The following is a 17269-nucleotide window of genomic DNA, read 5'->3' as shown; positions in this document are numbered from 1 at the left end:
ATTCGCTGCAAATGTCATTCACAAAGAGCACGAAGAGAAGAGGTCCAAGGTGACTCCCTTGAGGTACACCCGATGTGATGTCGAATGGGTTTGAAAGTACAGTTCCAAGTCGCACAGATGCACTGGGGTTTGTAAGGTACGAGAAGATCCAATTGGTCAGCCAGTCCGAAAATCCGATTCGCCTCAACTTTTCAACAGCTAGCCGATGAGGAAGGCGATCGAAGGCTTTGGAGAAATCTACATACACTGCATCAATTTGTTGTCGTTTCTCTAATTTATCAATCAGCGTTGACACATAGCTCATTAAGTTCGTCGTTGTTGAGCGCTTTCTAACAAACCCATGCTGATCTGTAGTGATGATGTGTTTTACTGCAGGGTAGAGAATATCTAACAGCATACTTTCAAAAACTTTTGGGAGGCAGCTCAGGATTGAAATTCCCCTGTAATTTATGACGTCATGGACGTTACCGGCTTTATGAATTGGTGTTATTAAAGCCTCCTTTCACTTGGCGGGAAAATACTTTCACCGAGAGAGCGATTGAAAAGCATGGATATCGGTACAGCTAACGATGAAGAGCATTTCTTGACGAAACACGGTTGTATTCCGTCCGATGCTGGTCCCTTTGAACCGTCAACACCACGTAGATTGGTGTACACTTCGCGTTCGGTGAAAGATGTTACAGGTAAATTCAAGGAGAACGTCGGCAGACTACTCAGGTACGATTCAGACAAAGGGTGTGGGTTATTGCTTAGCACACTTTGAAAGTAAGACGAGAATAGATTTGCTGACTCCGCTGGTGTCGTTGAGGTCCTGTCACGGTAGTTCACGTTTTCAGGGAAACCACGGGTGGATGTTTTGTTCTGCAAATAAGCCCAAAATTGCTTCGGCTCGTCCTTCATGTTACTCTCAAGTCGTAAAACGTATGATCGAAAGCAAGATGCATTCAATGATTGAAATTGTCGCTCTAAATCTCGCACAAACGATTTATCATCTTTACCTCTTTTCCGGAAAAATCGTTTACGAGCCTTCCTTAACCGATTTCGCAGATTGCGCATCTCATCGTTCCACCAGAGACGTTTATTTGTGCAACTGCGCTTTCGCCTTCTCAGAGGCACGTGTTGTTGAAAAATTAAGTCCAATTCACGATAAAACCTGTCCACAGCCTCGTCGAGAGTACCCAGTGATAATATTTCAATCCAATTGATGTTTGAGATTCTCGCATTTAGCTCGTCATAATCGCATTGATTAAAATCATACCACACATCTACATCGTCAATCACTGGTGAACCGTAAAGAGTCTCAATGATCAAAACAAACGGATGATGATGACGATCCAATTTCATTAGCGGTACGGGTGGTTCTAGGATTTCAAAATCACTGGCACTACTTAAAAAGGCTAAATCAAGTAATCTTCCATTGTCATTCGTCAGGTAGTTTACTTGTTGTAAACCAGAAGCGATCATAGTTTCGACTAACAACAGCTCGTGCTCAGAGGATGCATTATTAGGGATAAAGCATCCGATTTCGTCATCAAAGCTCCAGCGTAGCAACGGCAAATTATAATCACCGAGAACAACAACCCTAGTACGATCATCAATGTGATTAAGCAGCTTATCCACGCAGGCGGCATGCTGCTCATATAAAGCGAGCTCGGAATTTGGTGGTAGGTAAATCACACAAATAACGATAGATACGGTCCCACATGTGACTCGAGCGGCAATCTGCTCTAGAGACTCAGCCCCATCGATAGCTACAATATTTCTTCGATTGTTTTTCTTTATGCCTATCAAAACACCACCACCACGGCTGTGCCGGCTTGTGGAAGAATTTCGATCACAACGATATATTGCATACTCATCGGCCAGCTCAGTATTAAGTATATTGTCGTTGAGCCATGTTTCGGTAAACACCACAACGTCATAATCAGTAATCGAAAGTGCCCCAAAGAGTTGCCGGGTCTTTGAGCGGAGACCTCTCGTGTTTTGATAGAAGATTGTGAATGGACGTTTTGTTTCGTTATCGGTAGTCGGGTCGGATTCAGAGCTCTGTGATTTTAATTGCGAGTGTACCGTCTGATTAGTGTTAGCGATTGGCGAGATACATGCAGTGAGCGGGGTAGTGCTGATTGTTGTTGTTATTTCATATCTGCTGTTGTGATTGAAACCGAAACGTAGATCGCGTGTGAAAATCAAACTCACGGAAGATTATTCCCTTCTGCCAGGAGGATTTTAACAGGGAGACCGTTTTCAGCTGTAATCCAACTCCGACTTTGAACGACACGAAGGAAAGTTCTTCAAGGTGTTTGCCCTTGGGAACTAACTTACGGACGTCAACAGTCTCGCTGGTGTTGAGGTTTTGCTGCACTAAATTTCGTATGCCTTCGGGTCAAAACCAGACAGGTGAAGCCAAAATAATTCTTCGCCTGATTTTTTTACTGTCAGTGGAATTTTCACGTTGGAATCGATGTCTTTGGTGCCTTCATTAACGTTAGGAGAGGACTGATCACAATCGCCGTCCAAGCGGGGACGTTTTCGGGAGCTGCTGGAGCTACCCTTACGGCCGATTTTTTCGTTTAGCACGGCTGGAATGTGCTGCAAAATTTTATTTTATGCTCCATCTCATTCCTAAGCTCTGTTATTTGCCGGACCAGAGGGGTCGCGGCTTATATTGCCCCTAGTTCCTGGTCTAGCCACGGGGGCCGTTTGGGGTGGGCTCTGAAAGCCTCTTATCTTGGCTAGCTCGAGCTTGAGGCACGGAGGCTTCAGGGTCGGCTCAATGTCACTCTATCCCAATTAGAAGACAAAAACGGTCTTTTCACTTTTTTCAATTATTTATTGTAACTTACAATTTTTGTGTGTGAGTGTAGGTCTATACAAGGCCGGCCGGCGAACGCTGGGACGAAGCGGGAAACGGTCGGCTGCTGTTGCGATGGCTACGACGACGGGATGCTGCTGCGATGGTCTGCTGCGATGGTCTGTTGTTGGTGTGGCGATGCTACACGTGCGCTGTTGAGTGGCTGGATCCGATGCGACCAGCGATGCTACTTTCTGGCGGGCGCGTCGATAGCGATCACTGCGGTTGATCTTCGGCGACAGGACGGCGATTCAAGGGCACTCTGGCACTTCGTGGCTGGGCTCAGCTACCTACTGGTGACTCGGAGGTCTCGGTGGAACCTCGTAGCTGGTTCAGTGTGCTCAGGGGCACTTTTGACGGGCTTTTTGCGATGATGGTGCCACTATCGACGACGGGCCGTTCAGGGACACCACGCTCCGGACTATACGCCACTCCGATGGCTTTAGGATCGAATTTAATGGGTCCTGCAATCGGATAATGTTGACGAGGGAGCGAAATATTATAGGCTGGCTACTGGAAAAGCTCTTATTTTCATTTCATACCTGATTCCTTCTAGGCGTTTGTTTAATTAACCTTGTATCACTCCTCTATTAACTTAACTATTCACTTTTATTTCAATATTTCCAATGGTTTGTCTTCTTTTAACTTTAAACTTCGATGTCTGCCTTTCTTGACGTTGTAAGCAAAAGTGATTCGTAGTCTGTCTATCCTAACCCAGTAGCTTCCCTCTCACTCGCGATTTTCCTCTCCCGTTAGTCATTATTTCCTACTTTCCCATAGTTTCCGAATCCCGAGCGTTTCCTGTTTTCCTAACGTGTGTGTAAATTGTGTTTTGAGTTGGTGTGTTACATATGACTGCTTAATTATTTATTGAGACCGTTTAGATATAATTCACTTGCGCTCGCTTAAAATTTTCCTTAAATATATTCACTATTTTATCGAATATTTATACATAAAAAGAATCGGTATACACATATCATCCAAGACTCATAGTTCCTCCTAACTGTTATACACCAATATTCTAGCGTATCTATTACTGCCTACGTTCGTGTTGAACAGCAGTATGGCAAACTCTCTTGTTCGCGTTTTGCTCTTGTTTTTGCAACTGGTCTATGGGGTAAAGGGCCCAAATGGTAACAGCTCCAACAGTGCCTTATTGTGTTCAACACTGATGGCATCCATGGCATTGTTGGTTGATGAGATGGTTTGCCGGAAAGTAGCATTTTGCATCATTTTCGAACAGGCATTGTACATCCAGAATAGGTTGGAAGATTTTGCGATTGAATCGCGTATGACAGTAGATTGTTTTACACACTTTAGATGGAATGAAGATGTACAAAATCCGCTGCATACGATTTCATCTGCTTTATCCAATTCCAATTATCCATTCGCAACAAACCGAAGAGGCATCCATTGTTTGAACTTACTCAGGAAAAAGCAGAAATATATTTTCGTTGAATTCGTTTAATTTGTGGCTCGGGATATGTGTACTCCAGATGCGACGGACGTAGTACAGGTTGAGGCGTGGGATTAAAACGTCGAACGTAGTGAAACCGGTTTAAAACACAGAAAAACACTGATTAGAACACGGGTAAGTAACACAACCAACAATATTATTTACTTTGAACGTTAAAGTCAAAGTGTTATTGATAGAGAAATGCGAATAATTTCTGAAAAGGTCGTATCAAAACTATAGAATTATGTTGTTAAAACAAAATTTAAAATATCTCGAGAACTATTACATTTTAGCAAATTTTTGTTATCAGCATTTTGTTTTAAAATAGCATTTAGAATCATATTCAAAAGAAAATTGTATTTTTGACTGCAAATAGTACGAATTATAAAAATATGGCAAAAGTTGTTGTTAGGAAATCTTTTTTATTGAAAGGTTCTCCATGATCCAAATACACTAAAAAGTTTCTTTTACGTCTCTAAAACGATTTGACATTTTGACAGTTGACAATGTATGATGGGGTAACGCGAATAACTTTTATAAAGAGCACGAATTAAGTGTTTTTGATGGAGCAAAATTTAAAATATCTCGAAAACTATCGCATTTTGGAAATATTTGTTAAATGCATTTTGATTTAGTATGATACTTAGAATCGTATTCTGTAAAAACATTACAGTTTTGTATGTCAATTAGTAGGAAATTAAAAAACATGTATAAAGTTATTGTTAAAAAACTTTCTTACAGATAAGTTCTCCATCATACAATCATATTCAAAATGTTTCTTTTCTCTTTAGGTTTCTGTTGACAAAATATTTTAATTATATTAAATTAGAAAAAAATGGATTTTTTTGCAATTTTAATTTTTAACACAAATTTTTGTTTTTGTGGAAAATGACACAATGTAATTTTTTTCAGTGTGTATTTTTTTCGTACATAAATATTTATTCCCTGAAACTCGTTCTCCGAAAGTTTTGCTGTATAAAATACAGTAATCGAACAAAACATTTTAAAACTATTTACGCCTTTTTGAAAAATTACTCCTGAGTCAAAATAACCTAACTGGTTTTGGAAAATGTTTAGTCTTCCATGCCGGTGAAACGTGTAAAGTTTCATAGGAATCTAAGATGGTCAGTCACGATTTTAAATATTTTCGGACGGATCTTCGTGGAATTCCTCTACTGTAAGTTTACCCGCATCAATTGACAAAGGTTGTATGGTTTTGAGGGTTGTCCTACTGGAACTGTAGAGCTACGTTCTTGAAAGGGCTCCCCATCAGATCGGGAGATGACACTCACTAAAATACTGTTTGAGACAAATTGCAGCGGGCCGTTATTCTGAATGTGATATTCCTTGTACGGTTCAGATATGTGCGGGTGTAGGAACATCGCAATCGGGTGTATCATTGCGAACGGTTCGAGCGTTTGTACGTTAACGTGTTCGATCGCGTGTGCGTTTGCATGTCGCGTGTGTTAACGTGTATGTAACTTCGCGTGTATACATCTATTTATAAACTGTGTGTCCTTGCGCATATTCGCACGTGTTCTTAGATGGTCGCGCGCGAGCCGTGAATCTGATACTTAATTGTCGATGTAGGGGAACATTGGGAGACTTGACCAGGTTTTCAGCTAAACCTGCCTAAATCTATGAAAAAGTGTTCAATCCTTCAAAAGTCATTGAAATATAATGTGCAAAGGTATTGGGCGTGTTCATGATTTTTGCAGAATTTTTAATTTATTTTTTTTAAAGTTATAAAAGTTTTTATGCGAACGTTTTTTTTTGTCAAGTCTCCCCATTGTAGGGGGACTTGACCAAGGCCTAGGAAGACTTGACCAAAAGATTTTGTAAAATCAAAACAAAAAATTATGACATAAAATATGCTGTCCTCATATTTTTACATATTGTCGAGATACAACTTAAGTACCAGCAAAACATATAAAATGGAGTGTATTTCAAAAATTTAGATTTTTTTATGCTTTTTCTTTTAAGGATTAACTGTACTGCTTAAATTGCATGTTCACTAGGGTGGGACAAAAATTCCAGCTCCGAGCAACTTTTTAGGTACCATTTGGGCTCTAGAACAACTGTGCAAATTCTTAGCTTGATCTCTGAAACTATATTTCTGCGCCCACTGTTTAAAGTTTACATGGGATTATGCATGGAAAAATTAACTTTCACAAAATAATTCCTCCAGGTGTCGCCCATTACTTCCTAAAAATAAATCGTTATGTAGCTTTTATAGGAAATTTAACAAAGAAACAAAGTCTCGAAAACCACGAAACGGTCTGACGCTTGAGAAAAAAAGTTATTAAGCAGAAACCGATTGATGCACTGACGATTGATAAAATATTCATTTTGTCTAGCACCACTGGTGTTGGTTGTCCATTTATACTCAATTTTGTTTTAATCTTCTCTGAATGTGTCTATATCATTTATCTATACTGTTTGGCAACTTCGCAAGAGTTTTGAGGGATAAATTGAGGCTCCTTTTTTACATAATAAGGGAAAGTTAAAATTTTTGTATATAATTCGACCATCAACAGCAGTGTTGCTATGAAAAGTGAAATTTTCATCAATCTTCAGGACATCAATCGGTTTTTACTTAATAACATTTTCCACAATCATCAGATCGTTTCGCAGTCTTCTAGACTTTGTTTCCTTGACAAATCTATAAAATCATAAAAATCAGTCATCTATTTATTTTTAGGGGGTAACGGATGACTCTAGGAAGAATTATTTAGCAAAAGACGATTTTCTCATACAAAATCCAATGTAAACTATAAACCGGGGGCGCAAAAATATAGTTTCACCGATCGAGCTAAAAATTTTTAGAGTTGTTCTGGAAGCTAAATGGGACCCAAAAAGTTACTCGGAGCAAAATTTTATTTTTTTCATATAACCATGTCCCACTCTAATGTTCACACATCACGAAATCAGCCATATTACTGCTAACTTTGTCTACTAGTACTGAAAGATATAGACTGATGTTTGAGATAGCATTTTTTGTGAGACGTGCTCAACATTAATAGTAGGTACCACAGCATAGCAAATATCAATTTTTTTAAATCTTTCTTCAGCTTATTTCAACCTGGTCAAGTCTCCCCATGAAATCTTGGTCAAGTCTCCCCATTACATTAGTTATTGCGTAAAATGTCGTGCAAATTTCAGTGATAACTATTCCAATGATCCGATTTATGTAAAATCATTTCATCACTGCATAAGGAATAAGATATATATGAGTAGTTTAAAAATAATTATTAATCGAGTAGATATGTCCATACAAAGTTTGATAAAAATTACAACATTTAACGCAAATTTATTAATTACGGAATATTTTCTGTAAAGAAAGTATTTTTCATTCCAAACTTTTAAAAGTACCTTAAGGAATCGAAACAAGTACAAAAATATTTTTCAAAAAATTTCAAGAACCTAATAGAACATGGCATAGCCAATAATAAAATTTTGTGCTTGGTCAAGTCTCCCCATGTTCCCCTACGGTTCAGTTTCTTTTTTTTTTTTTTTGATTGGTCCAATTGAAGGCATGGGCCTGGACAGCTGGTACCGAAGATAGTGACTTCCAAAAGTGACCGATTCATGATCGCGCAAGCGGTGGGTTAAAGGGAGCGTCTGTTGTAAGGTACTCAAAACGAAAGTTATTTTGCTTTACGATTTTGAACGAAGGGCAACAATGGATCATTTGTGTAATGTTAGGATCGCTTTATACATTCATTGTATACGAAAAAAATATTTTCAGTCGCACAGAGTCACACATACGGGCGTCCAACCATTTCTAAGTCGAGAAGTGCCGCGGCGAAGACGATAACTCTTGATAAAATTGTCTGATACGGGAAATGCAATAAGTATTATAAAGCTTAAATTTGTAACTAGTCGATGAACCACAAAAAATAGAAAAAAGTACGAGTTTCGGAAAATGGTTTCATGAAAATCGTAAAATCTCATAATTCATAAAATTCACTCGTTTTCATTCAAAATAATAATAGGAATAATTTTTTTTTTATTCAGTTTTCTGTGATTCATCGACACATATTGGGCATCCTCATAAAAATCAGTGAGGGTCAAAACTACATCATTCAATGAGTTTCAACGTCGTAAAAAGCTTAGTGTGGAAGCTAACCGTGACGTGGTTCCGACAGCATGAAGTACAAAGTTACTTTACGCTTGTCCGAACATGCCGCAGACTCAGGTGATTCGCATTTCTGACTCCTGCGGTGGCAAACAAAGGGTTGAGTCGCCGGTAGACTCTAAACTTGCTCATATGACCCTTTTCCATGCTTTTCTAAACTTTCTTCCTTTAACTCCTTGCTCTCCCTTGAATACTATGACTCTTAATATTGAAAAAATTACTTCACTTTCCAGTCCCTTGCGAATTGAATGTCGTTAAAAACATTAAAAGTAAAAATAAATAAAAAGGTAAGCCTGAATTCAGATCCGTACAAACTTCATGTATAGCCTATGAAAATATTACAATTTCTATTAAATTTTAAGTATTGTAAACACCGACTAAGACATCTCCGAAATAATAATAGTGTCAACAAATGGAGCACTGCTAGGGTCAACGAAGGAACACTTGTTTGCCATAACTGGAGCAACAGACAAAGTTTTCACTTCACATTACAAACTTTTTCGGAGAAAAAATCGGTTGAATTCAAAACAGATTCTTGTTAAGAACTTTCTAAAAAGTTATAGGTTGTAATTTAGCGTGGTATATTGACAAAAATGAAGAATCACACACTTTCGTTATGCTTCACTGGTGCCATAACCGGCTCACCCACCCTACTCAGATCAGTTTTTTTTTCATTTAATATTCATTGTCATATATCCAAAAAGAATCGCCCAGCAACAAAACCACCTCAACATACATTCGAGTTCCCGTTCTGAAAAAAAAGTTAACAGTGAGCATGACGAAATGGTCTGATCCAGCCACTGAGCCTATCTCCTTTTCCTTTACTGGCTTTGTTTCTCAGACTGCCCCTTGAAGGACAACTTCAGTGAATTTTATGCAGCTGGATACAGAGTGCAAAAAATCTAGTCCAGGCTCAACAGGTTCAGCTTTGGAAACCAGAAGGTCGTACTGATTTTCTTTTTAGTCGGTGTCTAGTTGGGTACGGGAATCAATCGAGATGCAGGGACAGTCTTTTCATGTTTTCTGTTGGATCAGTACGGGTAAGTGTTGTTGGTTGGTTCTACGTTTCTAGGGTGGGGTAACAAGGTTTTAACCTTTCTTGTGAAAGAAATGCATAGAATTCGCTCAAATTTTTTAAATATTTTTTCTGAAGTCTGGAGGGTCGAGTCTTATATACCAATCGACTCAGCTCGACGATTTAGGACAATATCTGATTGTGTGAAATATGTTGCTCACTGTGAGTTCATCAAAATATTCGCGTCGAGATAGCGTGTTAGCAAGAGATGCATTTTCAGTTTTAGTTCTCAGATCGCCATGAATAAACCCTTTTAATGATATGTGCTTCAAATATACGTAGTATTTTTAAATACATAACGCAAATAAATAAATAACTTTAATATTTTTAATAAATAACTTTAATATTTTATTCACAAAGCATTAGTAATAAATGGATTGTTCGCCTATTTTTTTCGCTTGACCTTTGATTTGATTTGAGTTTCGAAATTTCTTGCAATGAATTTGTTCCATGCCACTTTTATCGATATAATATCTAAAGAGGAAGTTGTAAGAGTTACAACAAATGTCTCATCACACTGTTTGGGGGATCAAATACGCTTTTTGTCATTAAATGTGTTTTGCTGTACTATCTGTGGCTGCATGTCATTCTGATATCTAAAATCTATCAATGTCACGTTTTTGCATCACAATATCTTGGTTATTTATAGATGGATTTACGTCATTTTACCACTAAACATTTCGGGATTAACTGAAAATATGTTTTATTGCTGTATTGTGTATGTACTTCAATAGTACACTATTAAAAACCAGTAAAAATTAATGGATCTTGGAAAACGTAAAAATTCTCATTCATGAGTCAGTCTATTCCGGAAAGACCCGTCAATAGAGTGCACCTAAGTGCTTTAATCAAATATAGAGATGTTATAAATAGTAGTATGTCGCGTGTCCTTTTGAAAAAAAATCATTGCTCACATGCCAAACGATCAACATCATGACTAAAACGTTCGGACTGTACAACAATCGGTAGACGCTATAGATTTGCGGCAATGGTGGCATTATCCCGCATACAGTTAAACAGTGTACGAGTTTTTCGAGTGCCAGTACAACTTGCTCCCGTTTCTTTGCTGTGCGCGAAGTTTATCGAGCGCTTTTCACGCTGCTGTGCAATTTGAAACTTTGCATACACGAACGAGTATAGAAATGCGATATGTTCGAGCCGGGTACATACGATTATTTGTCATGGTGGTGGCTAGGGTGGGTTTGGATTAAGCTGAACACTGCTGGACGCGACGTGTGTGCCAATTGTGGGTTTGCGTGAAGATAAATTAATTTATTTTAATGCTTGCGTGTGCGTTGTATTGAGACAGGTGAAATTCTCATGCCAAACACTTTTCGGCGGTTTATAGGTACGTAGAGTGATAAGCCTATTGGCACACAGGTTTCATATTTCGGCTATAGTGTAATGGGCCTATTTTGACCCCTTTCAGGCCAGGCCAACACTATTATTGAGAAACTTTAAAAACTATATTATCTATAATCTTTCTCAGAATAAAGTATTAGTTTTCTGTTTTTCAATCATGCATCTAATACTGATGGATTCCATGAGAAACCAGCCGACCGCAAAATATGACCATTGTCGATTCGAACGAAACTTTGCAGTTGTTTTGTCTGGCAATTTTGATACATTAATTTCCAAATTTTTTGGTAGATTACTCTATTTTATACAGCGAAACTACCTAAGAACGAATTACATGGAATGAATACTTCTATACGAAAAAAATACACTGAAAAAAGTGTTGTGTCATTTTTTACAAATGCTAAAAATTATATTAAAAATTTAAATTGCAAAAAAAAACACATATTTTTTCATTTTGTTTTAATTTTATCACCGAGCACCTAAAGAGAAAAGAAACATTTTATATGTAATTACATGATGCAGAACCTATTGGTAAAAAAGTTTTTCTAATAATAACTTAATAAATGTTTTTAAATATCATACTAATTAACATACAAAACTGTAATTTTGCGTCATTTTAAATCAAAATGCGTTTAACAAAAATCTTCCAAAATGTGATAGTTTTCGAGATATTTGGAATTTCGCCCCCTCAAAAACTATTAATCCATGTAATTATTCCCTTTTTAAAAGTTATTCGCTTTAAGAAACTTTTTCAGTGTTCGCCCCAAGAAACTTTTTCAGTGTTTTTGGATTATGGAGGAGCTTTTAATAAAAAAGTTTGACTAACAACAACTATTGACATATTTTTATAAATCTATTTGCAGTCGAAAATACATTTTACATTTCTTATAAAAGAAATGTATAGAATTCGCTCAAACTTTCAAGATTTTTTCCGAGGTTCGGAGGGCCGAGTCTTATATACCAATCGACGCAGCTCGATGATTTGGGCCAATGTCTGTGTGTGTCTGTGTGTGTATGTAACGGACAAACTCTCATTCGTGTTTATCAGCAATGGCTGAACCGATCTTATCCAAACCAATTGCAAATGAAAGGCCTCACAGACAGAACGCTATTAATTTGTTTTTGACTCTGATGTTTAGTTTCTAAGATATGGATGTTTGAATGTCTATAAATGGTACTTTTTGCAGTTTTTTTTTGAAATTCCTCCCAAAATAGACAACATAGATACGCACTTTAAATTTCTTTAGATAGCTCATACGAATACATTTCGAACGAGCTATAGTTTGATGAAATCGGACTATTATCAAAAGAGATATTTATCATTAAATATGTATGACGGATTATTACCGTTTACCAGTATCCAGAAATAAAGCCAAAAACAAGCAATAAACTAATATCGCAGAAACGGCTAAGTTTATGTCAATACCGCCTTCGGGGAAATTATTAGATATAATATGCTCTTTCTTTTGATATTGTGTTTTCACAGATTAATCCCCTTATAAGTGAGATATTTTTATTCATTTTCGTTCAAGTGATTATTTTGAGATGATGTCTTCAGAAAATTTTTAGTTCTTTCTTTTGCGAATAATTTTGCTGAAGACATCAAGTGTCTACCTTGTATGCTTTAAAAGTTATATCATATTATTTATTGTTTAATATAGTAATGATCCGTTTCAATATACAAGCCAAATTTTATTTCAATAAAACGGAAAAGGATGATATCAGGACATATTTGGTATTTCAGTTTTATACCTACCACCGCTAGAAATAAGCTCCGAACAATTTCAAGTAGTCTGTATGTACGTTGATCGCTTATCAGTGTGCAAACTTTCATTGGCCAGATCCTTTCGACAGCTAATTTTCTAACTTCTAACTTTAGATCGATTTGAATAATATCTCGGAAAACGAGAAGCTAAATAAATTACTCCAAGTAACTGGAAACAGTTATTATAAACTCGTCCACAAGAAACTTCTTCAAACACGCTCCACTTGAGGATTATTTTTGGGGATATATTTTTTTCTAATCCATCGAACTACATTAAATTTTTGGTAGTTTGTTGAAAGAATAACTGAACGGTTTCTTCGAAAATATGGCGAACCTTCTCTCAGTCGTTCATTTCTTTGGGTAGTTTATGTTAAAAAAGTGTCCCAAATAAATAGGTATAATTAAAGGGGGTGTTTTAGGTGACAAAAAACTTTCATTCGTGATTTTTGGAAAGGGAAGAAAAAGTTTTAGCTATTTAAAAAAAGTATGCATATTTGTAAATACATTTGAAAAGCTAAAAGAAAAAATGCTTGAAAAACTTTATAAAATAACGGAGTTAAGGACTATTTCGTTACTGTATACCGAATTGGTGGAAAGAATGCAGTTTGTAATTCTGCTGGAAATGATTGAAACAACAAAAAATTGATTTTCCTTAACTTTTTTTCGCAGTTTTCTAAAAAAATATGTAGTTTTGGTATGAGTTTTTGATTTTTACGTTCTAGAGCACGGTTTTCTGGTACTATTGTTTGTTAGAATCTTGAAAAGGCTATTTGAAAGACTGTTGTGATATATTCTTCAATTTAACTATTGTGGTATAAGCAATAAACACAATTTTTTCGATTTTGGGCGGGGCGAACCAGCAAAAAAAAATTTCGGAAGGGTTTCGAAATTTCGATATTAAAATGAACATTGTACAATACGTATTAAGTAAAAACCTCATTTAATGAAAATCAGCAATGGTGTCAAACTTTTTTTAAAAAGATTTCGAGTTTGAAACTAATATAAAATTCAAACTAATTTCTCATTAAATTGAAAATTTTCGGCCCCCAGGACCCTCCCCCTGGATCCGCCACTGCTTGAAGGTCACCTTTTTCAGTGTTTGTATATGTAGCGGATCTACAAAGATTATAAATTAGTTCAGTTTCTTTAACCAAAATTGCAAAATTTTATTAAGGGTCTATGCCACTGTAGAGCACGAAAAAATAGGAAAGTTTTAGAAATTAGAAATTACTTGACACCATGTAAAATTAATCGAGAACCCGTGAATTGGGATTCATATTACATGTGGTTGTGGTTTCGAGAAAAAAGCTGTTAAAATTTTCAGTATACTCAGTAATTGTGACGATTTTCCCTAAAAAAGCGTCTATTGAGAGCTTTAGGTTGGTTTTTTAGCATTGGGATTAGCAGTAATGATGCAAATCAAAATTCTTTGTTCAATCACTAGCTATTGTGAGTCCAACGGTATCCGAAATATGTTGCTCACCGCGGGCTCACTTTTGGAAAAAGTCGGAATCGAAATAATCGCATTGAGATAGCGTGTTATCAAGGGTTGCAATTTCAATTCTAGTTTTCAGATCGCCATGAAAATTTTAATAAGCGCTATTAGGGATATATACTTCAAATATAGGCAATATTTTTTTTGGGCTTGCGCATCATAAAATATATTCCATTAATAATGCATTGAATGAAGAAATTGAATATTTTACTCATAAAGCATTAGTAATAAGTCGATTGTCCGCCTACATTAATTTTGGGGCTTTACTTTTGATTTGTCCCACGCTAATTTGATCGATATAATGCCCGAAGAGAGTGGAAAGAGTTATAAGAAATGTCGCATCACACTGTTAGGTAGAGTAAAAGCGTTTTTTTTTAATATGATTCTAAACGCTATTTTAAATCAAAATGCTCAAAATAAAAAATCTAAAGCTACTCCATAATCCAAAGAAACTGCAAAAGTTCCTTTTACATCTTTAAAACGATAAACATTAGATTGTTAATAATTCAATCTTTTTTTGTCTTTTGACTTAAGTGCCAATACCTTATTTAGGACTGGAGGTATCCAACGGGGAAAAACGATCGGAAATGGTGAGTGAAGCTAAGCAATCATGTGAAAAAAATTCCCCCCAGAGGCGAGACTCGAACTCGCAACCTTTGAGACTCCGACCCAATGCACTAACCCTTATGCTATCCCTGGGTATGGCGACATCCCAGAAAGAACATATGATTATCCCACTGGCGACGGTGATCGTACCCTGCCTTGGTATCTAACGGGGAAATTAAATAGATCAAATGTGTTGGGGTGATCAGCTGCCGTTGTGTGTGATTCTCGCTTTGCAGGCAGGGTACGATCACCGTCGCCAGTGCGATAATCATATGTTCTTTCTGGGATGTCGCCATACCCAGGGATAGCATAAGGGTTAGTGCATTGGGCCGGAGTCTCAAAGGTTGCGAGTTCGAGTCTCGCCTCTGGGGGAATTTTTTCACATGATTGCTTAGCTTCACTCACCATTTCCGATCGTTTTTCCCCGTTGGATACCTCCAGTCCTAAATTAGATTGTTGACATTTTATGATGCGGAAACTCGAATAACTTTTAAAAAGGGCATAATTACACGAATTAATTGTTTTTGCTGGAGTAAAATTCCAAATATCTCGACAACTATCGCATTTTGGAAGATTTTTGATAAATGCATTTATATTTAAAATGATACTTTGAATTATACTCTATAATAAAATTACAGTTTTGTTTGTCAATTAGTATAAAATTTTAAATCATGTATAAAGTCAGGAAAACTTTTTTACCGATAACTTCTCCATCATGCAATTACATTTAAAATGTTTATTTTCTCATTAGGTTTTTGTTGACAAAATATTAAAAAAATTTAAAAGTTGAGGTTTTTTGCAATTTAATTTTTTTTCATAAATTCTTGTTTTTATCAAAAACGACACGATATTTTTTCGTGTAGAAGAATTCCCTATAACTTGTTCTCAGACAGTTTTGTTGTAGAAAATACGGTAAACGGCCAATTTTTTTTCGGAATCGCCGCATGTAGAAACTTTAAAGACGTTTTAAAAAATTGCTCTTGAGTCAAAATAATCTTACTGACAGAGGAAAATGTTTATTCTTCCATGCCTGTGAGACGTAGAAAGTTTCATTGGAATCTAAGATGGTCAGTTACGATTTTAAAGATTTTCGGACGGATCTTCGTGGAATTTCTCATTTAACTTTGAAGTTATCGATGATCCTGTTCATGATCATAATGTCTTCTAGGAAGTTCCAGATTTAACTGATACATGATTTACCAAAAAATCGCTCAATTAAAAAAAATTAAACGTAACTTAAAGTTGGAACTGGAAATTTTCGATACTCCGCGATGCAACTGTGCGCACATAATCGTTAATAACAATTTTGTATTTTAATAATGAGGAATATTTCACATCTCCAGTGTTGCAATTCGTCGAAAGACAAACTCGAAATATCACATTACCGTACTAAAGTGACTCTATATCCGAGAAAGTGCGGCATCTCACCCTACGCGGCATCTCTCCCGAAATAGCCCTAATGAAATCCTAGTGTTCATTATTGAGAAAGGCACAATGGCAACGCTATGTGGATTAAAATAGGGTTTTTAATTGTAGATTATTGATAACTTATACATGCGTCAGAGAAAATGTAGCAGATTTTGCTGTTTATTTGGAAAAAATCAACTTCATTCTCTACTAGCATCAATCAACTGTTTCGAAGTCAATCACTATTAGTAGGTACTATAAATTTGGGCGCCATACAGAACAACGTAAGACTGTTACTCCGCGTCTGGAGAGCCCAACCCTGTCCAACATCCATGGTAGTTTATCTGGTTACGGTGGACTCCGAGCAGTCAGTGTCGGTATTTACTACTTGTTGCGGATGGAAAATTTTACACAACGCCACGTCTGGAAAGTGCGCATGGCAATATTTGGCTGCCGCTATTCAGGTCAATGCCATTCGGGACGCTTCCCATGCGACAGGGAAAGGCTTCCGAAAAGCTGTATGTACTATATACACATACATACACTGCTTTCAGCTGATGTGGCTGATGGGGTGCTGAAGGTCTTCAGGCGAGATGGTTCCGCCTTTCGGAAACGTAAATTGACAGCAAACGAAATTAAGAGCTGATCCCCATGGTTACTGGTGATGCTGCGTCATTTGCTAAATTTTCAGTTCGAAGATCTCTCGCTCGTGCAGCAATCCAATTCCGGACAGGCGACGCGATAATTTTTTTTCCAGAAATAATTCAATGCCTTTTGTGCCCATTTTTGTCACGATCTACCATCAGGCACACAGGTTTTGTATGTGTATGCATTATTATAGCGCTCCGAAGGTGAACCGCGAGGGGACGAAAAGTAAACGTACGCCAATGATTGGAATGCAACATCTATGTCACACCAGTAAAACAGTTTGTGCACCAGTTGGAAGTAAAGCGGCCTGCCTAATCCGAGTCAGCCATGGGCTAAGCAGGCTGCGGCTGTCGTCGATATTGGGTTTGGGGAGCGGGAGGGGGAGAGTGGCGTTACTTGGATGGGGTGTTGAAGTCATATCCAGTGGGGTTGCAAACGGCTGCCACTGCCTACTCGGATTGGGATG

The 17269-nt window shown here is 37.1% G+C and overlaps 1 protein-coding gene across 1 annotated transcript; it reads right to left on the bottom strand.

Moving 5' to 3' along the window:
* Positions 1 to 489: 489 nt before the first annotated feature.
* LOC131688202 (uncharacterized) lies at positions 490 to 16489 on the bottom strand. The gene is made up of 5 exons (XM_058972374.1): positions 16453 to 16489; positions 3149 to 3318; positions 2847 to 3084; positions 2437 to 2582; positions 490 to 1959 (listed from the first exon to the last, which is right to left on the bottom strand). Exons 1-5 carry the CDS (start codon positions 16487 to 16489, stop codon positions 490 to 492), a joined length of 2061 nt encoding a protein of 686 aa, XP_058828357.1.
* Positions 16490 to 17269: the final 780 nt, after the last annotated feature.

The sequence above is a fragment of the Topomyia yanbarensis genome, chromosome 3, assembly GCF_030247195.1.
Source record: "Topomyia yanbarensis strain Yona2022 chromosome 3, ASM3024719v1, whole genome shotgun sequence".
Taxonomy (NCBI): domain Eukaryota; kingdom Metazoa; phylum Arthropoda; class Insecta; order Diptera; family Culicidae; genus Topomyia; species Topomyia yanbarensis.
This window is presented reverse-complemented; position numbering and strand designations above follow the sequence as displayed.

Excerpts from the sequence above, each read along its gene's own strand:
- LOC131688202 (XM_058972374.1), bottom strand. The coding sequence starts at position 16,489 with ATGGATGTTGGACAGGGTTGGGCTCTCCAGACGCGGA. Across the intron at positions 2,583-2,846 it reads TACACTCACACACAAAAATT|CCGTGCTAAACGAAAAAATC; the intron begins GTAAGTTACAAT and ends AGCACATTCCAG. Across the intron at positions 1,960-2,436 it reads ACGTGAAAATTCCACTGACA|ACCCGGCAACTCTTTGGGGC; the intron begins GTAAAAAAATCA and ends CTCCGCTCAAAG.